The sequence below is a fragment of the Schistocerca piceifrons genome, chromosome 8 (genome assembly GCF_021461385.2).
Source record: "Schistocerca piceifrons isolate TAMUIC-IGC-003096 chromosome 8, iqSchPice1.1, whole genome shotgun sequence".
NCBI classification, from domain to species: Eukaryota; Metazoa; Arthropoda; class Insecta; order Orthoptera; family Acrididae; genus Schistocerca; species Schistocerca piceifrons.
Genome location: NC_060145.1, coordinates 98,876,404 through 98,903,203, shown reverse-complemented (window position 1 = coordinate 98,903,203; position 26,800 = coordinate 98,876,404). Strand labels below are relative to the sequence as shown.

The following is a 26,800-nucleotide window of genomic DNA, read 5'->3' as shown; positions in this document are numbered from 1 at the left end:
CGTTTCCGGACAACGGTTCCAATTCAGAATATTGTGTACTCAATCTCTCTTCAAGTGTCAGAAGTTTGTAAAGGGAATTTTACAGCACCCTGTATATACAAGTTGTTAAAAAAAGGTACGGCCAAACTTTCAGCAAACATTCCTCACACACAAATAAAGAAAAGATGTTATGTGGACATGTGTCTGGCAACGTTTACTTTCCATGTTAGAGCTCATTTTAGTTTCGTCAGTATGTACTGTACTTCCTCGACTCACCGCCAGTTGGCCAATTGAAGGAAGGTAATGTTGACTTCGGTGCTTGTGCTGACATGCGACTCATTCCTCTACAGTACTAGCATCAAGCACATCAGTACGTAGCATCAACAGGTTAGTGTTCATCACGAACGTGGTTTTGCAGTCAGTGCAATGTTTACAAATGCGGAGTTGGCAGATGCCCATTTGATGTATGGATTGGCACGGGGAAATAGCCGTGGCGCGGTACGTTTGCATCGAGACAGATTTCCAGAACGAAGGTGTCCCGACAGGAAGACGTTCGAAGCAATTGATCGGCGTCTTAGGGAGCACGGAACATTCCAGCCTATGACTCGCGACTGGGGAAGACCTAGAACGACGAGGACACCTGCAGTGGACGAGGCAATTCTTCGTGCAGTTGACGATAACAATAATGTCAGCGTCAGAGAAGTTGCTGCTGTTAAGGTAACGTTGACCACGTCGCTGTATGGAGAGTGCTACGGGAGAACCAGTTGATTCCGTGCCATGTACAGCGTGTGCAGGCACTATCAGCAGCTGATTGGCCTCCACGGTTACACTTCTCCGAATGGTTCATCCAACAATGTGTCAATCCTCATTTCAGTGCAAATGTTCTCTTTACGGATGAGGCTTCATTTCAACTTGATCAAATTGTAAATTTTCACAGTCGACATGTGTGGGCTGACGAGAATCCGCACGCAATTGTGTAATCACGTCATCAACACAGATTTTCTGTGTACGTTTGGGCTGGCATTGTTGGTGATGTCTTGATTGGGCCCCATGTTCTTCCACCTACGCTCAATGGAGCACGCTATCATGATTTCATACGGGATGGTCTACCTGTGCTGCTAGAACATGTGCCTTTACAAATACGACACAACATGTGGTTCATGGACAATGGAGCTCCTGCACATTTCAGTCAAAGTGTTTGTACGCTTCTCAACAACAGATTCGGTGACCGATGGATTGGTAGAGGCGGACCAATTCCATGGCCTCCACGCCCTCTTGACCTCAACCCTCTTGACTTTCATTTATGGGGGCATTTGAAAGCTCTTGTCTACGCAACCCCGGTACCAAATGTAGAGACTCTTCGTGCTCGTATTGTGGACGGCTGTGATACATACGCCATTCTCCAGGGCTGCATCAGCGCATCAGGTATTCCATGCGACGGAGGGTGGATGCATGTATCCTCGCTAACGGAAGACATTTTGAACATTTCCTATAACAAAGTGTTTGAAGTCACCCTGGTACGTTCTGTTGCTGTGTGTTTCCATTCCATGATTAATGTGATTTGAAGAGAAGTAATAAAATGAGCTCTAACATGGAAAAAGCGTTTCGAGACACATGTCCACATAACATATTTTCTTTCTTTGTGTGTGAGGAATGTTTCCTGAAAGTTTGGCCGTACCTTTTGGTAACACGCTGCATATATCCCGAACACACTTCCATTCAGCAATAAAGGTGTAGCCATTATTTTGTGAGATTTTAATTTTGTGTCCTTCCGTATTTTGTTTTGGTGTGTTTTGCTTATCTTTTCAAATGGTTCAAATGGCTCTGAGCACTGTGGGACTTAACTTCTGAAGTCATCAGTCCCCTAGAACTTAGAACTACTTAAACCTAACTAACCTAAGGATATCACACACATCCATGCCCGAGGCAGGATTCGAACCTGCGACCGTAGCGGTCGCGCGGTTCCAGACTGTAGCGCCTAGAACCGCTCGGCCACACCGGCCGGCTTGCTTATCTGTTCGTATATTAATTGATATTTATTAATCTTATTTTCTGCGTTCTTGTCGATATCATACTTAATATCACGTTGTGAAAATGTAAAGCTAAAGACCCGCTGAAGTGAGGTATTATCTGTTTTTCTTTTTGATCGGATGGGGTAATTCCCATGATGAATCATGATTTTAGTTCTATTTATTGATACATTAAGCTTATATTTTCTTTTTCCTAATTTATACACTCTGTTTTTGTAGGACCATCTGCGTACGAAACGATATTAACACATTTATTTCTTGTTTCTATGACCCTAATACCCATATTTACTTCCTGTCTGCAGATATTAATCAAATCATTTCTGCAGGGCGTCCTTGGAGGAATGGTTAGTGTTCATGAAATGATAGAAATCATTAATCGAAGCTAAAAAAATCTAGTAAATACGGGCTCCAAATTCCATACATTAAGAGCTATGAGCACTTGTCCATCTTCGCTGCCATGAAACACACCTCTTCCACGAGAAAAAAAGTGGTCATAGCCTTTAAGGTATGCACTTTAGAGCCCATGTTTGATAGGCAGTTTTCTTCTTGTTTTTGTCCATACTATCTTCTCCTAAAATATGGAAAGCACAGAGCTTGCAGTAGAAGCGATTTCCTTCACCGTATCAAGGATGAAGCAGTGTTCACAACTCTTAAAGGTGCGTGTTTTAGAGCCCATTTTCACCGTAACAGACCTTTTTGCTCCGAATGATCGGTCCTGCCATATCCCGGATATTGACCATTCCTGTAGACACGTTAAATAAGATTAGTGACAGACCACAATCTTTTTTAACCCCCTTATTGATAGTGATTTCTTCAGTTTAATTAGTGTCAACTTCTATTATTTTTTGTTCTTGTATAAGCTTTTTATCGCTTCAATAAGATGTACAGGACGTACAGCTTTAGTCATTATATACCACCGTTTCCTTCTGCTCATACTTTCAAAAGATGAAAATCGTGTGTGTCTCTGTATTGGTTTCTCGTCGTTTCTCTAAAATTCTTATTGTGGTAAAAGTTTAATCATTTCATTAACAGCCTTTCCAGACTTCACTTTGTCCATCTAATAGCACAGTCTCTGTTACAGTTTTTATACGGCTATAAATTATTTCTGTAAATACTATATACGCCGACTTTCGGAGACAAAGTATTCTATAGTTTTCACAGTCGTTTCTTTGGGTTTTAAAAAAGACTGGTATCACGTCTGAAATTTTCCAAATGTTCAGTGTATTCCACCAGTGAACACATTCATTTTTCTTCCATTACGATCATAATTACGGGTTCCAGTAGAGTATTTTTCCTGGTCCTTTTGTGTTTATTTCCCTTTCTTTCCTAATAATTCCCATCTTGCGTTGCACACTGGGTAACCTTTAGTTTTTTAGACTGATGGCCAACTTCGTTTTGAAAGTTCTATTTAGCTTACCAAGATCACTCCAGGTCATTTCTACATTATTTATTTCCTGTGCTGTCTAACCAGTCTCAGTAGGCAGAAGGTATTATTAGTAATACATTCTATTAGTATCTGTTTTCAAGAAAATCGAAAACATAACCCCTAGGTTTCAGCACGATTTTAGGCGAAAGAAAGTGTTTTCAGACTTGAGCCAAAGCACTATTTCTGGGACTGTGCGATAGCAGAGGTGAAATTTGGTGCAGTGGTTGGTGGTGAATGCCCCTTATTATCTGTAAATGGCTTAAGGTTATCAGTCCTATGCACCCCAACTCGCAGATGTGAAAGTAGGTTTCCCCGTAAGCTAGTAATGAAATCAGAAGCAACGAAGCGTTAGTATTGATGTGCCCTGTGTTACATACCAGCCGTGACACATATAACAGTGACATTAATTCCACCAGTACAAACTTTTTGTATCGTCACTCTCGATGTGCAAGATTCTGAGCGCATCCTCTGGTTAATTACAGCGCTCGTGCCATACCGTAGAGACCCCTGAAGTGGCGTTCATACAAATAGTTGGACGATCATTAATACAATACCAGGAGCGTGGTTGAAGGCTTGTAAAAATGCTGCAAATGAATTTGAATTGTTCGTTTTGTTCATGATGGAGTACCATTGCTCTGTAGCGGAAACTCGGCATGGAAATGAAATGCTTGTCTGTAACAGACCAGGGCAGTCTCTAGATACTATCCTGCACCCGACAGAACATCAATGCTTCCGACAGAGATTCCACCTATTGTGGATGTTCGCGTCCGCGCTAGTGCCAGCCGGTTGTGTTTGTTTTATTATTAGACGCAGACGGCGCTGCGTACGACACTGATATACGAAAGAGCTGAAATTTCAAACCTAGATAAATTTTATCTTTGTCGGTCGCGCTGTGCGGGACCGTATTTTGCGCAACAAATCAACTACACTGCAACTGTGATCTGATGCGTGTTATGTTTCTACTGCTCCATGTGATATAGGCGCTTAGTCGTTTTAGAACGTTTATATCCTACGGGCTCGGGTATTATGTCACCTATCCTTAATGTACGTGGACGTAAAAGCGTGGAAATAAGCTTCAAATAGCTGTCGAAAGAATGATGTAACTATTTTCAGTAGTTGGTGCCCCACAGCCTGCAGACATTTATCGAACCCATGTTGGACCAATGGCAGCTGCTCTAAAAATCATTACTGCTACTAATTTCGATTGTTTCTGGCCACCATTAGGCACTTGGTTACAAACGTAAACAGGCGTTCGTAAAAATACAACGATCAAAACTTGTACACCTTACAGTATCTTATAAAGAACTTAAAAGACGTAAACAATTATTGTGTACGGATGGACGTTTACATTATGTTCCAATTCGTTCTGCCTCCTGCCAAAAACTAGAACTCGACTACTGAACTCAATGTATTACAATTTAAACATTGTTCAGACTATCCATAAAGTTATACACTGCGTCCAACCTTTCAAGAGTTGAAAAATGTCACATTCGAACCACGACTGACACCTCACAAACAACTGTACTTCGATTTAATTATAAGTCAGAGACCTTATGTGTCAATACCGCTATCAATCGAAGGTACTAAAGTGTCACACTAGCGTAAGTTCTCTGTTTGTAAAGACGCATATTTTACAAGTATAGATTAGGAATATAATTATATTACCCTTCTCACTTGTGATCAAATTAATTGTTGTGTTAATATCTGCGCATAGTTCCTGTCAACAAAACCTAACACCACGTAGTACGTCATGAATGGAAAGTTCATGTGTGCTCTTACGTTGTTCTGTATGAAATAACCGTTGGTCTCTTCATTAGCTGTAGGTTCTAAGCACAAAAAATTGCAGTACATGCTTCATGTACTGATCAGAAGTAATGATCCGCTCGTAAAACGTCGGTCCAGTTATTCGTGTTAGACTAACTGCACACCACGCCCTGTTTTCACATCGTGCAGAAGCTATTGATGAGCCTTATGAGGCGGCTATTGTTTTACTAGTTCATCTACGGCGATAAATTCAGTCATGTCTCATCAGAAAAAAGAGCATTTCAGGACTGGCATCTCCATCATGCGCAGACTGCAGTAGCGACGTTGAAGAGCCATGTCTCAATTAGCCAGTCGATGAACGGCTGTTATCTTATGAATTTTCATTTTCTTACTTTGTTAACAGCTCCTTAATGGGGTCTGCTGAGAGCATTTGCTCTGACGGGAAAAAAAATCGCAACATCGAAACATAGTTAATGTGGAGTAACGAAATTTCGGGAATACGTTTGTCTAGGGAACATATTTAAGTAATTTAGATTGGAAGATCACAGCATGATGTAAGCGCGAGGTAAGCTATTGCAAACGTGACCGCCAGATTATTCAGTTGTTCTCGTGACAGATGTCAGTTTGTGGGATGGAGTGCTTTACTTGTTGCACTTGGTCCAGCAGTACAGGGGCGGTTAATGATGTATGAGAATCTACATCAACATCAACATGGATACTCTGCAAATCACATTCAAGTGCCTAGCAGAGAGTTCATCGAACCACTTTCACAATTCTCTATTATTCCAATCTCGTATAGCGCGCGGAAAGAACAAACACCTTTATCTTTCCGTACGAGCTCTGATTTCCCTTATTTTATCATGGTGATCCTTTCTCCCTATGTAGGTCGGTGTCAACGAAATATTTACACATTCGGAGGGGAAAGTTGGCGATTGGAATTTCGTGAGAAGATTCCTTCGTAACGAACAACGCCTTTCTTTTAATGTTGTCCAGCCCAAATCCTGTATCATTTCAGCGACACTCTCTCCCATATTTCGCGATAATACAAAACGTGCTGCCCTCCTTTGAACTTTTTCGATATACACCGTCAGTCCTATCTGGTAAGGATCCCACACTGCGCAGCAGTATTCTAAAAGAGGACGGACAAGCGTGGTGTAGGCAGTCTCCTTAGTAAATATGTTACGTTTTCTAAGTGTCTTACCAGTAAAACGCAGTCTTTGGTTAGCCTTCCGCACAACATTTTCTGTGTATTCCTTCTAATTTAAGTTGTTTATAATTGTAATATTTAGTTGAATTTACGGCTTTTAGATTAGACTGATTTATCGTGTAACCGAAGAGTAATGGATTCCTTTTAGGACTCCTGTGGATAACCTCACACTTTTCGTTATTTAGAGTCAATTGCCACTTTTCGCACCATTCAGATATTTTTTCTAAATCGTTTTGCACTTTGTTTTGATCTTCTGATGACTTTATTTGTCGATAAACGACAGCGTCATCTGCAAACAACCGAGGACGGCTGCACAGATTGTCTCCCAAATCGTTTATATAGATAAGGAACAGCAAAGGGTCTATAACACTACCTTGGGGAACGCCTAAAATCACTTCTGTTTTACTCGATGACTTTCCGTCAACTACTACGAACTGTGACCTCTCTGACAGGAAATCGCAAATCCAGTCACATAGCTGAGACGATATTCCATAAGCACGCAATTTCACTACAAGCCGCTTGTGTGGTACATTGTCAAAAGCTTTCCGGAAATCGAGAAATACGGAATCGATCTGAAATACCTTGTAAATAGCACTCGACACTTCATGCGAATAAAGAGCTAGTTGTGTTTCACAAGAACGATGTTTCCTAAACCCATGTTGACTGTGTGTCAATAGACCGTTTGCTTCGAGGTAATTCATAATGTTCGAACACAATATATGTTCCAGAATCCTGCTGCATATCGACGTTAATGATATGGGTCTGTAATTAAGTGGATTACTGCCACGACCTTTCTTCAATATTGGTGTGACCTGTGCAACTTTCCAGTCTTGGGCACCGATCTTTCGTCGAGCGAGCGGTTGTATATGATTGTTAAGTATGGAGCTAATGCATCAGCATACTCTGAAAGGATCTTAATTGCTATACAGTCTGGACCAGAAGACTTGCTTCACAACTCCCAGTACATTTACTTCTACGTTACTCATGTTGCTGTTCTTGATTCGAATTCTGGTATATTTACTTAGTTTTCCTTTGTGAAGGCATTTCGGAAGGCTGTCTTTAGTAACTTTGCTTTGGCAGCACTTTCATCGATAGTATCTCCATTCCTATCGCGAAGAGAAGGCATTGATTGTTTCTTGCCGCTAACGTACTTCACATACGACCAGAATTTCTTTGGATTTTCTGCCAGGTTTCGAGACAAAGTTTCGTTGTGGAAATTATTATAAGCATCTCGCATTGAAGTCCGCGCTAAATTTCGAGCTTCTGTAAAAGATCGCCAATCTTGGGAATTTTGCGTTAGTTTAAATTTAGCATGTTTGCTTCGTTGTTTTTGCAACAGTGTTCTGACCCGTTTTGTGTACCAAGGAGGAACAGCTCCGTCGTTTGTTAATTTATTTGGTATAAATCTCTCAATTGCCGCCGATATTTTTTCTTTGAATTCAAGCGACATCTGGGCTACACTTATATTATTAATTTCGAAAGAATGGAGATTGTCTCTCAGGAAGGCGTCAAGTGAATTTCTTTCTTTTTTTAATAGGTATATTTTTCGTTTATTTTTGGAGGATTTGGGGTTACAATATTCATTCTGGCTACGACAACCCTGTGTTCACTAATCCCTGTATCAGTTTTGATGCTCGTTATTAACTCAGCATTATTTGTTGCAAAGAGGTCAAGTCTGTTTTCACAACCGTTTACTATTCGCTGATGAACCAGTTGCTCGAAATAATTTTCAGAGAATGCGTTTAGCACAATTTCGGATGATGTTTTATGCGTGCCTCCGGAATTAAACATGTATTTTCGTCAACATATCGAGGGTAAATTAAAGTCGCCACCAACTATAATCGTAAGAGTCGGGTACGTGTTTGAGATCAAACTCAAGTTTTCCTTGAACCTTTCAGCAACTGGTCATCTGAATTGGAAGGTCGGTAAAATGATCCAATTCTTATTTTATTCCGGTTGCCAGCAATGACCTCTGTCCATAGTAATTCACGAGAACTATCTACTATAATTTCGCGACAAATAAACTGCTTCTAACAGCAACAAACACGCCACCGCCAAGCGTGTTTAGCCTATGCTATCGGAACACCGTTAGGTTCTTCGCAAAAATTTCGGCTGAGCTTATATCCGGCTTTAGCCAGCTTTCAGTGCCTATAACGATTTGGGCATCAATGCTTTCTATTAGCGCTTGGAGCTCTGGTACTTTCCCAACACAGCTACGACAATTTACAACTGTTATACTGATGGTTCCTGTATCTATGTTCTTCCTGTGTTCGGCCTGCTCCCTTTGTGACTGAAGCCCTTCTTGTGTTTTCGCGAGACCCTCTAACCTAAAAAACCGCCCAGTCCACGCCACACATCCCCTGGTACCCGTGTAGCCGCCTCCTACGTGTAGTCGACACCTGACCTATTCAGCGGAACCCGAAACCCAACCACCCTTTAACGCAAGTCGAAGATTCTGCAGCCTACACGGTCGCAGAACCGTCTGAGCCTCTGACTCTGACCCTCCAGTCGGCTCTGTACCAGAGGTCTGCAATCGGTCCTGCTGCGAATGGCCAGCTCTGCTTTCATCTTGCAAGCAAGACTGGCAGCCTTTACCACTTCTATTAGCCGCTCGAAACCAGAGAGAATCTCTTCTGATCCAAAGTGACACACATCGTTGGCACCGTCGTGAGGAACCACCTGCAGTTGGCTGCACTCTGTGCTCTTCATGGCATCAGGGAGGACCCGTTCCACATTTGGAATGTCCCCACCCGGTATGCAGACGGAGTGTACATTGGTTTTCTTTCCCTTCTTGGCAGCCATGCCCCTAAGAGGCCTCATAACGCACCTAACGTTGGAGCACCCAATTACCAATAATCCCACCCTCTGTGATTGTTCGGATCTTGCAGACTGAGAGATTTCCTCTGAAAAAGGACAGGCGACAGCATCTGTCTCAGCGACAGTGTCAGCCACAGACAGCACCTGGAACCTGTTTGTCAGACAAACCGGAGAGGTCTTTCGCCACCTGCTACGCCCCAGGGCGACCTCCCACTAGACCACAGGTAAGGGGTCAACCTCAGTCCGAGCAGTAACTATGCTGGCCACCGGTAAGGACCGATCGGAGGACTCGGAGGTGCTGGACGTCCGTTGGATCCTCACGGCCGGCCCACAACAGTGGTGCCCATCCATTGCAGCCTCAAGCTGTGCAACCGAAGCCATCACAGCCTGAAGCCGACAGGGAAGTGTCACCAACTCGGCTCGCATCCGCACACAACAGTCGCAGTCTCTATCCACACTAAAGACCGTGGAAAACTTAACTATGCAGATAAACGGACTATCGGCGCGTGCTGAGCAGACCCTGACGAAAACGCAGGAACAGTGTCTAATAAATTAGATTAATACGCAGAGATTCAAAAACCTAACTACCGAAGCCCTCAGGTAAACTAAATAATTCGCGTCTGATTAGGAACTTGTAATATATGACAAAATCGGTTTACTTTCCGACGCAAACGAAAACGCGAGAACTGTGGCTACTGGATATTAAATAAATACGCAGAAACTCTAGAAACTAAACTATTTTACACAGAGTACGCGAAGGAACTTGCCCCCCTTCTTGCAGCGGTGTACCGTAGGTCTCTAGAAGAGCGTAGCGTTCCAAAGGATTGGAAAAGGGCACAGGTCATCCCCGTTTTCAAGAAGGGACGTCGAGCAGATGTGCAGAACTATAGACCTATATCTCTAACATCGATCAGTTGTAGAATTTTGGAACACGTATTATGTTCGAGTGTAATGACTTTTCTGGAGACTAGAAATCTACCCTGTAGGAATCAGCATGGGTTTCGAAAAAGATGGTCGTGTGAAACCCAGCTCGCGCTATTCGTCCACGAGACTCAGAGGGCCATAGACACGGGTTCACAGGTAGATGCCGTGTTTCTTGACTTCCGCAAGGCGTTCGATACTGTTCCCCACAGTCGTTTAATGAAGAAAGTAAGAGCATATGGACTATCAGACCAATTGTGTGATTGGATTGAAGAGTTCCTAGATAACAGAACGCAGCATGTCATTCTCAATGGAGAGAAGTCTTCCGAAGTAAGAGTGATTTCAGGTGTGCCGCAGGGCAGTGTCATAGGACCGTTGCTATTCACAATATACATAAATGACCTTGTGGATGACATCGGAAGTTCACTGAGGCTTTTTGCAGATGATGCTGTGGTGTATCGAGAGGTTGTAGCGATGGAGGATTGTGCTGAAATGCAGAAGGATCTGCAGCGAATTGACGCAAAGTGCAGGGAATGGCAATTGAATCTCAATGTACACAAGTGTAATGTTCTGCGAATACATAGAAAGAAAGATCCCTTACCATTTAGCTACAAAATAACAGGTCAGCAACTGGAAGCAGTTAATTCCATAAATTATCTGGGAGTACGCAATAGGAGTGATTTAAAATGGAATGATCATATAAAGTTGATCGTCGGTAAAGCAGATGCCAGACTGAGATTCATTGGAAGAATCCTAAGGAAATGCAATCCGAAAACAAAGGAAGAAGGTTACAGTACGCTTGATCGCCCACTGCTTGAATACTGCTCAGCAGTGTGGGATCCGTACCAGATAGGGTTGATGGAGGAGATAGAGCGGAACCAACGGAGAGCAGCGCGCTTCGTTACAGGATCATTTAGTAACCGCGAAAGCATTAGGGAGATGACAGATAAACTCCAGTGGAAGACTCTGCAGGAGAGACGCTCAGTAGCTCGGTATGGGCTTTTGTTAAAGTTTCGGGAACATACCTTCACCGTAGAGTCAAGCAGTATATTGCTCCCTCCTACGTATATCTCGCGAAGAGACCATGAGGATAAAATCAGAGAGATTAGAGCCCACACAGAAGCATACCGACGATCCTTCTTTCCACGAACAGTACGAGACTGGAATAGAAGGGAGAACCGTTAGACGTACTCAGGGTACCCTCCGCCACACACCGTCCGGTGGCTTGCGGAGTATGGATGTAGATGTAGATTAAAGCACACAGATGATATTATAAAATTCGCTCTTGGTTAGGAACTCATAAAAGTCAGAAAATCGGTGACCTCCCTGTTGCTGCTTGTATCTCGGCCGGCTACTGCTGCCCGACTGCGAATTACGCTGGAGTTGTGATGATGTCCCATATGTGCTCGACGGGAGACAGATTTGGTGATCGAGAAGGCCAAGGGAACATGTCGGCTCTCTGGAGAGCATGCTGCGTTACAAAAACAGTATATGGGCAAGCATTATCCTTATAGGAAACACCGTCTGGAATGCTGTTCATGACTGGCAGCACATCAGATCGAATAACCAGATTGACGTGCAGATTAGCAGTAAGGGTCCGTGGGATAACCACGAAAGTGCTCCTACTGTCATAAGAAATCGTCCTCCAGACCGTAACACCAGGTGTAGGTCCAGTTTGTCCAGCACGAAGACAGATCGGTTGCAGGCCCTCGACTGGCCTGCTTCTAACTTACACGGCCATTACTGGCACCGAGTCGGCTTTTATCAGAAAACACAACAGATCTCCACCCTGGCCTCCAATGAGCTCTCCCTTGAGACCACAGAAGTCTCAAATGGCCGTTGTTTGGCGCCACTGGAATGCACGTTAGAGGGCGCATGGCTCGGAGCTGTCCTTGAAGTAACCTGTTTCTAACAGTTCGTTCTGTCGCTATGGTACCAGCTGCTGCTCAAATTGCTGCTGCAGATGCAGTACGATGCGCCGGAGCCATACGCCGAACACGATGGTCTTCCCTCTCGGCAGTGCTACGTGGCCATCCGAAGCCCGATCGTCTTGCGACCGTACATTCCCGTGACCACAACTGCCTGGAGTCATGTACAGTAGCTACATTCCTGCCAAGTCTTTCTGCAGTATCGCAGAAGGAACATCCAACTTATCGTAGCCATATTACACGACCTGGTTTAAAGTCAGTGCGGTGGATATTTGTGGCCTTCAAGGCGTTCTTCACCAGCATCATCTCAGCGGAGATAACCAACGATCACGACTGTTACAGCGTGTATTTGAAGCGAACCTGATTTAGTGCTACTAATGCCACTGTTACGCGACTGGCGCAAATTTTGAATAGACATCAACTTTCAGATGTAGAAACACGCCGCCGCGCGGGATTAGCCGAGCGGTCTAGGCGCAGCACCCATGGACTGTGCGGCTGGTCCCAGCGGATGTTCGAGTCTTCCCTCGGGCATGGGTGTGTGTGTTTGTCCTTAGGATAATTTAGGTTAAGTAGTGTGTAAGCTTAGGGACTGATGACCTTAGCAGTTAAGTCTCATAAGATTTCACACACTTTTTTTTTTTTTTAGAAACACGCCTGGCAACTTTCGTTTATGTCGCCCAACTCCTTGTTGGAGTTGCCATCAGTTTTTTCGTCAGTTTATGTTATATCATTTTATCTAGCCTGTCCTTAAGTATAGTATTTGAGAACTTCCATTTTATCTAGCCTGTCCTTAAGTATAGTATTTGACAACTTCCAGAAAGAGATTTTCACTCTGCAGCGGAGTGTGCGCTGATATGAAACTTCCTGACAAAAAAATGGTTCAAATGGCTCTGAGCACTATGGGACTTAACATCTGAGGTCATCAGTCCCCTAGAACTTAGAACTACTTAAACCTAAGTAACCTAATTACATCACACACATCCATGCCCGAGGCAGGATTCGAACCTGCGACCGTAGCGGTCGCGCGGTTCCACACTGAAGCGCCTACAACCGCTCGGCAACTCCGGCCGGCAAACTTCCTGACAGATTAAAACTGTGTGCTGGACCGAGACTCGAACTCGGGACTTTGCGTTTCGCGGGCAAGTGCTCTACCAACAGAGCTACCCAAGTACGACTCACGGCTTCAAATCTGCCAGTACGTCGTCTTATACCTTCCAAACTTCACAGAAGCTCTTCTGCAAACCTTGCAGAACTAGCACTCCTGGAAGAAAGGATATTGCGGAGACATGGCTTAGCCACAGCCTAGGGGATGTTTGCAGGATAAGATTTTCACTCTGCAGCGGAGTATGCGCTGGTATGGAACTTCCTGACAGATTAAAACTGTGTACCAGACCGAGCTTCGAACTCGGGACTTTGCCAGACGAGGTACTGGTAGTATTGAAGTTCTGAGGACGGGTCGTGAGTCTTGCTTGGATAGCTCAGTTCGTAGAGCACTTGCCCGCGAAAGGCAAAGTCCCGAGTTCGAGTCTCGGTCTGGCACAGTTTTAATCTGTCAGAAAGTTTCATTTGACAACTTGTTCACCCCGGATACAAAACGGGCCCGGTAGCGTGGTTCTGTCTCCGCGAGGGCGAGACACTTGGGGGATCGCAGACAGCTGCGTGTCGGGCGGTGGTGGTCGCTTTAAGGCAGGCAGGCTCGCCTGGTGTATTAGTGGGGGAAGCCAGGCAGCGGCGCCGATCGCTGGGCTTCGGCGCCTCCCGCCCGGCCGCCGCGACGCCACATGTGCGCGTCGCAGTGGCGGCTGTGGCGACGAAGGCTGCAGCCGCTAGCAGGTAGTCGGTAGGAGTCAGCCGCAGCATGGCTGTCCACACACAGCCTCCCGTCACGTTGGGGGGCCGGGTGGTGCGCTTCCGTATCCCGCAGGAGCCTCGCCGCCTCCGGAAGTGTGTCTCGGTGAGTGGCTGCCTGCCTCTGCCGTCTTATTCCCTCCCCTGACGTCCCCTCTCACGTGACGTCACGTCACGTCACGTCACTCGTGTTCCCTACATCCTGCGGAGGGGGTTGTCTGGGATACGGAACACGGTAGTGGATGTACGAGGGTCACTCCAAAAGTTTTCATTCTGCATGTGTGAAAGTTTTACAGTGTGCAGATACATCCTTCCCACTTGTTTTCAAACTTAGTTCAAACTGTCCCCGTGAGTGGCGTCGTCACAACATGTCTTCAAGATGGCTGCTACACTTGACGTTCGTCAGAAGGAACGTGCTGTCATAGAATTCCTGTGCTGTGAAAACGAGACAGTGTGAAACATCCATAAGAGGTTGAAAAAGGTGTACGGAGATGCTGCTGTCGATCGCAGTACAGCCAGTCGGTGGGCAAGCAGGTTACGTGATGAAAGCTGGCACGGCAATATTGAGGATTGTCCTCGTAGCAGCAGCAGGCCTCGTACTGCACACACTCCAGACAATTTGCAGGGAGGTAACGAATTGGTGACTGCTGACAGACGCATCACAGTGAACGAATTGTCACGCTACGTTGGGGTAGGGGAAGGAAGTGTTTGCAGAATGCTGAAAGTGGAAAAAATTGATGCAGTGAACTTTTGGAACAGTACGAGAATGGTGGAGATGAATTTCTTGGAAGAACTGTGATAGGTGATGAAACATGGCTCCATCATTTTTCACCACAGACGAAGAGGCAATCAATGGAGTGGCATCATGCAAATTCACCCAAGGGAAAAAAAAATTCAAAACCACACCTTCTGCTGGAAAAGTTTTGGCTACGGTGTTTCTCGATTCCGAAGGACTCTTGCTTGTGGACATCATGCCAAGTGGAACCACCATAAATTCTGATGCATATGTGACGACACTGAAGAAACTTCGAGCTCGACTGAGTCGTGTTCGACCACATCGGCAAAAGCAGGATGTTTTGCTGTTGCACGACAATGCACGGCCACATGTCAGTCAAAAAACCATGGAAGCGATCACAAAACTCGGATGGACAGCACTGAAACACGCGCCTTACGTCCTAACCTGGCTCCATGCGACTATCATCTCTTTGGGAAAATGAAAGACTCTCTTCGTGGAACAACGTTTGAAGAAGATGAGTCCCTTGTGCACGCTGCCAAACAGTGGCTCCAACAGGTTTGTCCAGAATTTTACCGTGCGGTTGTACAGACGCTGGTTCCAAGATGGCGTAAGGCAGTAGAGAGGGATGGAAATTATGTGGAGAAATGAAAATATTGTTCCTAAAGGACGTATCTACACACTGTAAAACTTTCAAACATGTAGAATAAAAGATGGATTTTAAAAAATATAGTGTGCATTTCTTTTGGAGTGACCTTCGTACATGTAACTTAAGTGTAGTATGATGGAAACAACAGGGCTGTCAGCCCTTTAGCTTACCTGCAAATTCTGAGGAAAAAAAGGGGGGGGGGGGAGGCCATCGCAGGTACCACCAGAATTACGGTAATGGTAGGTACAAGACGTTTGCAATTCAATCCATATCAGCATTTCCATCTTCTACCGATCAGAATCGCAGTTGTAGTATCACTGCCGCCAGCGTAGTTTCTTGTAACATAAAGAAGAAAGAGCACATGTGTTGTGGTACAAGCTCATCAGCAATAGTTCTCTTGCAGTCAAGATCGGTAATCTTGCAGTTACAGACTTCTGTCTCAGTGCTCTGATCGCTGTGCATTCTCGTGGCGTGAGACGATTGCACCGGCTCTGCGATCGAACTGCAAACGCCAAACTGGAGTGTGAGTCAGTGGAGTGAGAGTGAATCAGTGATGCCCTCCGGCCGGTGGCGGCGGCGTCAGTACTTGCTGTCGAGATGGCGTTGGCGGCGTGTTGCTTGTCGGTGTGTCTCTGGACCCTCTGGTGGTAGGCGCGCTTGACCCAGCGCCTACTATCGACTCGTGTGCTGGAGACAGCTTACGCCAGCACAGTGGTGAAAAATGTTCATCACCACAACTGCAGAAAAGTAACAGAATTTCCTTGTATTTCCACAAATTAATTTCTTTGTACATCGCGAAGTCTCTCGTAGTTGCAACTGAAGTAGGTGTAAGATAACAGACCAGTGCGTGTGTCGGATTGGCCAGTTAAAAGAATGCGACTCTCGATGATTGAAGTAGAGCATTGCCGACAGTGTTGAGAACGGAACGGACCAGTGAGACACTAGAATCGTGTGGCACGAGTTTCAAATTCAAAATATTCAACTTATCGTAACTTTACATAAATGAAATATTTTTTGGACCGCATTGATATTTGCTTTTGGCGGTATGCGACTAGTGGGCGGCGTGTTGGAGGTAGGACTGTTAATATTTTTAAAAATATCGTGAATCCGATACATCGATATTTAAAAAAATATCATTACTGGATCTCGATACACAGAAAAAGCGTCGATATATCGATGGAGAAAGATAACGACGTTGCTGCTTATAAAAATATCGACTGCAAATCGTAAAGATATAGCTGTATATTTAAGTATTGATTTATTATTAGATATTCTGCACATCAGCAAGCTAGCAGCCTGCCTATCCTCCTTACAGCAAGAACTTAAACGAAAACAATGCACTTTCGCGCTTGGCGATAACCACTTTGTTGACAAAGGTAATTGTGTGTGAGTGGCACAATAAAAGGTGTCCAATTGGTCCATCGTTCAGTTTCGTCCGGAAGACCTCATGCCGCCTTCCCTGTTTTCATTTCTGTCGACGCCAGCGACCTAACAATTGTAGTGGTGAAGCTAAACGCCACAATTTGTGTTCGCATCACCAAACGCCGATTACGTCAGCGTTTCCCTCGCACGTCTCCGCCCAACGCAAAGACAATTTCGGCATTCAGATTTTGTTCATAATTTTCAGCAACTGTTTTCAAATAATGTCGATGTGAAGAAATAGCAGACTACTTGCGTTAAAAATAATTTTTTAACGAAACTGGTGTGTTATTTCTCCACATCGGAAATCTTATTTCATTCACACCGACACTTCCCAGAGAAATCGGACTACTTCTTTTGCGCCAGGCATACTAGCCTCACACAGTCAGAGAGAAAGATTAGACGTGTTGAAAGCTCAAAAAGTAGTAAGACTCCTTCACACAGTGAAAGTAAAACAATTTTCTACTACAATTTCAAAAGAACAACTTCAGATACGTACCCAAAATTGTGAAAAAATATAATATAATATAAAATAAAAGTATCGTCACGCGAGATTGCCATTTTGATAACGACGTATTGGGTTACAAAATATCGCCGATATATACCGATATTTTCGGAAAGGTATCGATATTCTATGAACAGCCCTAGTTGGAGACTCCTGGCTTACAACGTAACATTGCGTTGTAGAGCATGTCGAATCGTACAACTTGATATAGCACCCTTACAGTCCATGAAGTCGGGGAAACTACCACAAATTGGTCTACAAAAACCATACAAGCTGCAGCGCATGCGCGGTCTGCGCGTTATTCAGTTTTCCCGCTCTCTGTACGCAAATTGTTGGTCCTAGAGAAAAACTGAATATGATCTCTTTCGTAAGAAATTAATGTAGTTTCATTCTGTACTGGAATACATTTCCGAATTAGCCCGCAGCTTTCAAGTTATTGCTTGCAAGAAGATTTCGACAAAATTTCTAGTTGTTGGCAGCTAGCTCTAAATGTAGAAAAATGTAAGTTAATGCGAATGGATGGGAAACGGAAACCCCCAATGTTCCGATACGGCATTAGTTGTGTCCTGCTTGACAAAGTCACGTCGTTTATATATCTGGCCGTAACGTTGCTAAACGATGTGAAATGCGACGAGAATGTGAGGGTTGCAATAGGAAAGGCGAATGGTCGACTTCGGCTTATTGGAAGTATTATAAGGAAGTGTGTTTCATCTGTAAAGGAGACCGCATATAGGACGCTGGTGTGACCTATTCTTTAGTACTGTTCCAGTGTTTGGTATCTGTACCAGTTCCGATTAGAAAAAGACGTCGAAGGAATTCAGAGGTGAGCTGCTAGATTCGTTACCGGTAGGTTCGAAAAACACGCGAGTATTACGGAGATGCATCGGAAACTCAAACGGGAATCATTTTTAGGGAAGGCGACGTTCTTTTCGAGGAACAGTGTTGAGAACGTTTAGAGAACCGGCATTTGAGGCTGACTGCAGAACGATTCTGCTGCCGCCAACGTACATATCGCATAAGGACCACGAAGATGAGGTACGAGAAATTAGTACTCCTACGGAGGCGTATAGACTTGTTCTATGTGCATGTCGAACAAGAAAGGAAATGACTAGTAGTGATGCAGGGTACCCCTCCCCACTCACCATACAGTGGTTTGCAAATGAATGTAGATGTGCATGTAGATACAGATACAAATTTAAGAAAAACGTACGGAAGTGGCCTGCAAAGGCAACCCCACCATGACACTTGCCCCCATCGGTCAGGATTTTTAGCATTTCCTCCTACACTGCAAAAAATATTTGCGACTGCACGTATTATTCGCGATATTAGACCTTCTGGTCTCCGTTCACTTGGCTATGACGCCACCATCTTAGTCGTTTGTTTAATTAACATTATCAATTTAAACTTTCCCGTGGGGGTATTGAGAGAAAAGACTTTTGCAAGTGTTACGCATACATTAATTGCCTTGACAAATCGATCTCATTTTAAGCGTCACCAGCACAGCACTTTCGTAGTAATAAGGCCAGAGAAACAAACAGATTTTCCTGTTAATTTTATGTTGTTAAAATTCACAAAATAGTGAGGTAAAATTTACGCAAACGTCAGTTTTACATTTTGTAAGTGAACGACTAAGCCCATGGTGTCATAAAAGCTCAGAAAATTTAAGACAAAATAAGATAACCCTTTTTACTTGTTTTATTACATTTTAAATCTATTTTTGTTGCTGGTATTCTGTAAGAATTAGTAGACTGTATTTCGAAATGATAGAGACCATGAGTCAGTCGTCGTTTCTTTTCTAGCTTTATTAAAGCAGATCCACATTTCGGCTAGCAAGGAGCCATTATCAGTGCAGCATTTCAATGTTTCTATTACTGCCCTAGCACACCTACACCTGTTGTTCGGGCTCCTGTCACAGTCCATTGAAGTCGTGAATGAACGGTGGTCGACACTATCAACGAAACGGTCTGCCGTTGAGGGAAATGTGTTTCTCACCAGGGTGACTAGGCCCCTACGTTGAGAAATAAATACGTAGACATGAAGAATGAAGATGTAGAATGTTAATGTCGCTTGTTTTAGCAATAAAGCTTGAAGAGTGTCCACACAGAGAATTCGGAGGCACTGCTTTTCAACACGACCACGTATTTTCATCGTCATCTGTGAGTAACTTGTTATCAGCGAATAAACAAGTGTGTGTTTGTGTGTGGTATGGTGTTTTCAAACCAGTGTAAACTAAAAATGTCCGCGTTCTGAAGAGATCGTTTTGGTCTGTATTTTTTTTATTTTGTTTGTATTTTTCAATAGAAGTATGATATTCCTCACGTATCCTCTTTCTTCCATCACGTTCAAGCTAAGTGTTTCATCCATTCTGCCAAACGGCTGAACATAGTCCATAGGTGCTATGTTGGTTTGTGTTAGTACACTCTTTCATATGAACAGAATGTCCTTTCTAAAACCAAATGTTGCATCAACAAGGTGTCCATTATAAAACAACTAATAGAGCGAAGAACAGAGTGCAGTAGTGAAACCCTCATAGTTCTTGCGTTATTAGAAACGAAAAATTGATTTTGTCAATTATGTACGAGCAAAAATATTTATTTGCAGAACGGATGAGTAGATTTCAGTGCGACGCGACGGATTGTTTTAATGACAATACATGCAAGCTGTCGATCATAATTTTCATGACGCGGTGCTCGACGAAACACGTGTCATCTGCCGTTAATGGAATAGATCCAGACAACGTGACGTAACAAAAAAATAGTTCAAATGGCTCTCAGAACTATGGAACTTCACTGCTGAGGTCATCACTCCCCTAGAACTTAGAACTACTTAAACCTATCATCCATGCCCGAGGCAGGATTCGAACCTGCGACCGTAGCGGTCGCGCGGCTGCAGCCTGATGTGGCGTAACAGGCAGTGGCTTTATGCACCGCACGTTTCAGACATAACTGTCGGTGCGAAGCTGTGACTTTAAGTTATTGTTCTTCAGGACACCTTCTGGCAGTTCCCGACATGCAAGACAACAGTAAAAGTTTTGAGCGCGTGCAGCCGTGCTAATCATCCGTTGCAGCTACGAAAGGGAGCACGCAGACGCACTGAGGCACCGACGGGGACGATGGATATTTGCAGGCAGCGGATGCTGCCGAACCAGTGTTAGAACGTGGTCGTGCTCAGTGCCGGCAACATTATGGTAGTGCGAGCAGATTGTAGGTGGGGAGATATTACCAGTAACGTCACGTCTGCCGAGAAGCTGTCTTACCGAGGGAGAAGTAAGGGATAACGGAATATCCCTAGCGAGCGTAGACGGCATTGCGGTAGGGAATGCGTATAGCGCATTTTGTGCGACTATGTGTCACTTCCCTACCCCCATGAACCATGGACCTTGCCGTTGGTGGGGAGGCTTGCGTGCCTCAGCGATACAGATGGCCGTACCGTAGGTGCAACCACAACGGAGGGGTATCTGTTGAGAGGCCAGACAAACTTGTGGTTCCTGAAGAGGGGCAGCAGCCTTTTCAGTAGTTGCAGGGGCAACAGTCTGGATGATTGACTGATCTGGCCTTGCAACACTAACCAAAACGGCCTTGCTGTGCTGGTACTGCGAACGGCTGAAAGCAAGGGGAAACTACAGCCGTAAGTTTTCCCGAGGGCATGCAGCTTTACTGTATGGTTAAATGATGATGGCGTCCTCTTGGGTAAAATATTCCGGAGGTAAAATAGTCCCCCATTCGGATCTCCGGGCGGGGACTACTCAGGAGGACGTCGTTATCAGGAGAAAGAAAACTGCCGTTCTACGGATCGGAGCGTGGAACGTCAGATCCCTTAATCGGGCAGGTAGGTTAGAAAATTTAAAAAGGGAAATGGATAGGTTGAAGTTAGATATAGTGGGAATTTGTGAATTTCGGTGGCAGGAGCAACAAGACTTTTGGTCAGGTGAATACAGGGTTATAAATACAAAATCAAATAGGGGTAATGCAGGAGTAGGTTTAATAATGAATAAAAAATAGGAGTGCGGGTAAGTTATTATCAACAGCATAGTGAACGCATTATTGTGGCCAAGATAGACACGAAGCCCATGCCTACTACAGTAGTACAAGTTTATATGCCAACTAGCTCTGCAGATGATGAAGAAATTGATGAAATGTATGATGAGATAAAAGAAATTATTCAGGTAGTGAAGAGGGACGAAAATTTAATAGTCATGGGTGACTGGAATTCGAGAGTAGGAAAAGGGAGAGAAGGAAACATAGTGGGTGAATATGGATTGGGGGAGAGAAATGAAAGAGGAAGCCGTATGCTAGAATTTTGCACAGAGCATAACTTAATCATCTTGGTTCAAGAATCATAAAAGAAGGTTGTATACATGGAAGAATCCTGGAGATACTAGAAGGTATCAGATAGATTATTTAATGGTAAGACAGAGATTTAGGAACCAGGTTTTAAACTGTAAGACATTTCCAGGGGCAGATATGGACTCTGACCACAATCTATTGGTTATGAACTGTAGATTAAAACTGAAGAAAATGCAAAAAGGTGGGAATTTAAGGAGATGGGACCTGGGTAAACTGACTAAACCAGAGGTTGTACAGAGTTTCAGGGAGAGCATAAGGGAACAATTGACAGGAATGGGGGAAAGATATACAGTAGAAGATGAAGAATGGGTAGCTCTGAGGGATGAAGTAGTGAAGGCAACAGAGGATCAAGTGGGTAAAAATACAAGGGCTAGTAGAAAACCTTGGGTAACAGAAGAAATATTGAATTTAATTGATGAAAGAAGAAAATATAAAAACGCACTAAATGAAGCAGGCAAAAGGGAATACAAACGTCTCAAAAATGAGATTGACAGGAAGTGCAAAATGGCTAAGCAGGGATGGCTAGAGGACAAATGTAAGGATGTAGAGGCTTATCTCACTAGGGGTAATATAGATACTGCCTACATGACAATTAAAGAGACCTTTGGAGAAAAGAGAGCCACTTGTATGAATATCAAGAGCTCAGATGGAAACCCATTTCTAAGCAAAGAAGGGAAAGCAGAAAGGTGGAAGGAGTATATAGAGGGTCTATACAAGGGCGATGTACTTGAGGACAATATTATGGAAATGGAAGAGGATGTAGATGAAGATGAAATGGGAGATACGATACTGCGTGAAGAGTTTGACAGAGCACTGAAAGACCTGAGTCGAAACAAGGCCCCGGGAGTAGACAACATTCCATTAGAACTACTGACAGCCTTGGGAGAGCCAGTCCTGACAAAACTCTACCATCTGGTGGGCAAGATGTATGAGACAGGCGAAATACCCTCACACTTTAAGAAGAATATAATAATTCCAATCCCAAAGAATGCAGATGTTGACAGATGTGAAAATTACCGAACTATCAGTTTAATAAGTCACAGCTGCAAAATACTAACGCGAATTCTTTACAGACGAAAGGAAAAATTGGTAGAAGCCGACCTCGGCGAAGATCAGTTTGGATTCGCAGAAATGTTGGAACACGTGAGGCAATACTAACCCTACGACTTACCTTAGAAAATAGATTAATGAAAGGCAAACGTACATTTCTAGCATTTGTAGACTTAGAGAAAGCTTTTGACAATGTTGACTGGAATATTCTCAAATTCTGAAGGTGGCAGGAGTAAAATACAGGGAGCGAAAGGCTATTTACAATTTGTACAGAAACCAGATAGCAGTTATGAGTCGGGGGAGATGAAAGGGAAGGGAGTGAGCCAGGGTTGTAGCCTGTCCCAGATGTTATTCAATCTGTATATTGAGCAAGCAGTGAAGGAAACAAAAGAAAAATTCGGAGTAGGTATTAAAGTCCATGGAGAGGAAATAAAAACGTTGAGGTTCGCCGATGACATTGTAATTCTGTCAGAGACAGCAAAGGACTTGGAAGAGCAATTGAACGGAATGGACAGTGTCTTGAAAGGAGGATATAAGATGAACATCAACAAAAGCAAAACGAGGATAATGGAATGTAGTCGAATTAAGTCGGGTGATGCTGCGAGAATTAGATTAGGAAGTGAGACACTTAAAGTAGTAAGGGGGTATTGCTATTTGCGGAGCAAAATAACTGATGATGGTCGAAGTAGAGGGGATATAAAATGTAGACTGGCAATGGTAATGAAAGCGTTTCTGAAGAAGAGAATTTGTTAACATCGAATATAGATTTAAGTGTCAGGAAGTCGTTTCCGAAAGTATTTGTATGGAGCGTAGCCATGCATGGAAGTGAAACATGGACGATAACTACACTCCTGGAAATTGAAATAAGAACACCGTGAATTCATTGTCCCAGGAAGGGGAAACTTTATTGACACATTCCTGGGGTCAGATACATCACATGATCACACTGACAGAACCACAGGCACATAGACACAGGCAACAGAGCATGCACAATGTCGGCACTAGTACAGTGTATATCCACCTTTCGCAGCAATGCAGGCTGCTATTCTCCCATGGAGACGATCGTAGAGATGCTGGATGTAGTCCTGTGGAACGGCTTGCCATGCCATTTCCACCTGGCGCCTCAGTTGGACCAGCGTTCGTGCTGGACGTGCAGACCGCGTGAGACGGCGCTTCATCCAGTCCCAAACATGCTCAATGGGGGACAGATCCGGAGATCTTGCTGGCCAGGGTAGTTGACTTACACCTTCTAGAGCACGTTGGGTGGCACGGGATACATGCGGACGTGCATTGTCCTGTTGGAACAGCAAGTTCCCTTGCCGGTCTAGGAATGGTAGAACGATGGGTTCGATGACGGTTTGGATGTACCGTGCACTATTCAGTGTCCCCTCGACGATCACCAGTGGTGTACGGCCAGTGTAGGAGATCGCTCCCCACACCATGATGCCGGGTGTTGGCCCTATGTGCCTCGGTTGTATGCAGTCCTGATTGTGGCGCTCACCTGCACGGCGCCAAACACGCATACGACCATCATTGGCACCAAGGCAGAAGCGACTCTCATCGCTGAAGACGACACGTCTCCATTCGTCCCTCCATTCACGCCTGTCGCGACACCACTGGAGGCGGGCTGCACGATGTTGGGGCGTGAGCGGAAGACGGCCTAACGGTGTGCGGGACCGTAGCCCAGCTTCATGGAGACGGTTGCGAATGGTCCTCGCCGATACCCCAGGAGCAACAGTGTCCCTAATTTGCTGGGAAGTGGCGGTGCGGTCCCCTACGGCACTGCGTAGGATCCTACGGTCTTGGCGTGCATCCGTGCGTCGCTGCGGTCCGGTCCCAGGTCGACGGGCACGTGCACCTTCCGCCGACCACTGGCGACAACATCGATGTACTGTGGAGACCTCACGCCCCACGTGTTGAGCAATTCGGCGGTACGTCCACCCGGCCTCCCGCATGCCCACTATACGCCCTCGCTCAAAGTCCGTCAACTGCACATACGGTTCACGCCCACGCTGTCGCGGCATGCTACCAGTGTTAAAGACTGCGATGGAGCTCGGTATGCCACGGCAAACTGGCTGACACTGACGGCGGCGGTGCACAAATGCTGCGCAGCTAGCGCCATTCGACGGCCAACACCGCGGTTCCTGGTGTGTCCGCTGTGCCGTGCGTGTGATCATTGCTTGTACAGCCCTCTCGCAGTGTCCGGAGCAAGTATGGTGGGTCTGACACACCAGTGTCAATGTGTTCTTTTTTCCATTTCCAGGAGAGTAGTTTGGACAAGAAGAGAATAGAAGCTTTCGAAATGTGGTGCTACAGAAGAATGTAGAAAAGTAGATGGGTAGATCATATAAGTAATGAGGAGGTATTGAATAGAATTGGGGAGGAGTTAGTGGCACAACTTGACTAGAAGAAGGGATCGGTTGGTAGGACATGTTCTGAGGCATCAGGGGATCACCAATTTAGTATTGGAGGGCAGCGTGGAGGGTAAAAATCGTAGACGGAGACCAAGAGATGAATACACTAAGCAGATTCAGAATGATGTAGTCTGCAGCAGGTACTGGGAGATGAAGAAGCTTGCACAGGATAGAGTAGCATGGAGAGCTGCATCAAAGCAGTCTCAGGACTGAAGACAACAACAACAACAACAACAACAACAATGCGTCACTTCATTGATTTTTGGGATAAAAGGAGCGTGCGTGTGTTGCGAGACCGTGTGACGAGGCCCACGAGGAAGACGGGCCGGGGCGCGTACGTCACGAAGGCAGGCCTGAACTCGCTCGCTCACTGAGCTCAGCAGACGAAATGCGTTTCTAGGTCTGTTAAATCGCAGCTGCGCGTGTACTTACTAACGAGAAATATATCTTCTCCTGTAATCTGCTGCTATGAAGTCTTACTGATTAACAGAACTACAACAAAAGAATGGTTCAAATGGCTCTGAGCACTATGAGACTTAACTTCTGGGGTCATCAGTCCCCTAGAACTTAGAACTACTTAAAGCTAACTAACATAAGGACATCACACACGTCCATGCCGAAGGCAGGATTCGAACCTGCGACCGTAGTGGTCGGCGGTTCCAGACTTTAGCGCCTAGAACCGCTCGGCCATCCCGGCCGGCTAGAACAAAATATAATTTCGACCAATAATCGATGTAAATGGTATAATGGCTTTTTTACGGCATTCACTCTCTTCTGCTTAACAGTCCTCATTTCACACAAGAAGTGGTGCCTTATGCAACTAATAATCATTTTGGCACGATTTTAATTTTATTGTACCCCGGTATAGCCGTAACAAATTATAAATAGGCCTATGGACTCCAGATCGTTGTAGGACTAACAACAGTAAGACTCCTTAATAGCGGATTCCAGTAGGAGATGCAATTCTCGTTTGTACGTTACCAGTTAACAGGGGTAGAAACGTAGTTTGTCTGCTGGAGTGAGCGAGCGAGCGCGCAGGCTATCTTCATGACGTACGCGCCGCCGCCTGTCTTTCTCGTAGGCCTCGATGCATGATGTATGACGTATTGTAGGAATCTGGGCGAATAGGTTTTTAGGAAATCTTAACAGTTCTCTCGATCAGTTCCGATATGGTTTTCGATATACAGATTGTGACCTCTCGTGTTACTCTGTGCTAACCTGATATGCTGCCACACGGAGATAATAACAAGTGGAAATCTCCTGAGTATCGACAGGGCATTATGTGGAGGCGGCTAGCACGTGACGAGGAACGCTACCTGCGATGAGCTGAAACGTACACTTTGCAGAAGCTAATGGAAAGAATGGCGGAGGATCGTAATATGATACACACTCTACGTGATGAGTTTCGCTCTCGCACACAACGCTGTCTTACATTAATTTTGTGTGTGTGTGTGTGTGTGTGTGTGTGTGTGTGAGAGAGAGAGAGAGAGAGATGTGTAGGGAGAGGCGAGCACTGCATATTATGAAAGTCCCAATTATTTTCTCCTCAGTGTTATATGTAAACTGGAAGACTTTTGTTTCTGTTTTATTTGCTTTTCACCGAGTTGAATTGCGTCCTTATACATAAGAATTACATTCTTTGTTTATACTCGTATTTGGAATGGAAATTTGTGGTAAGTTCCTATGGGACCAAACTGCTGCGGTCATCGGTCCCTAGTCTTACACACTACGTAATCTAAGTGAAACTAACTTACGCTGAGGAGA

The 26,800-nt window shown here is 44.6% G+C and overlaps 1 protein-coding gene across 3 annotated transcripts in view; it reads left to right on the top strand.

Annotated features, from left to right (window-relative positions):
- Positions 1 to 26,800, top strand: part of LOC124711241 (TBC1 domain family member 4) — a 485,094-nt gene that overhangs the window by 90,324 nt on the left and 367,970 nt on the right. The window contains exon 1 of one of the 3 annotated variants that reach the window (XM_047241203.1): positions 13,921 to 14,026. The exons of the other annotated variants lie outside the window; for them this stretch is intronic. Coding sequence (XP_047097159.1) covers positions 13,931 to 14,026 — 96 coding nt within the window. The 5' untranslated portion in view covers positions 13,921 to 13,930. Of the gene's footprint in view, positions 1 to 13,920; positions 14,027 to 26,800 lie in introns of those variants that run through there. 3 annotated transcript variants of the gene reach the window in all.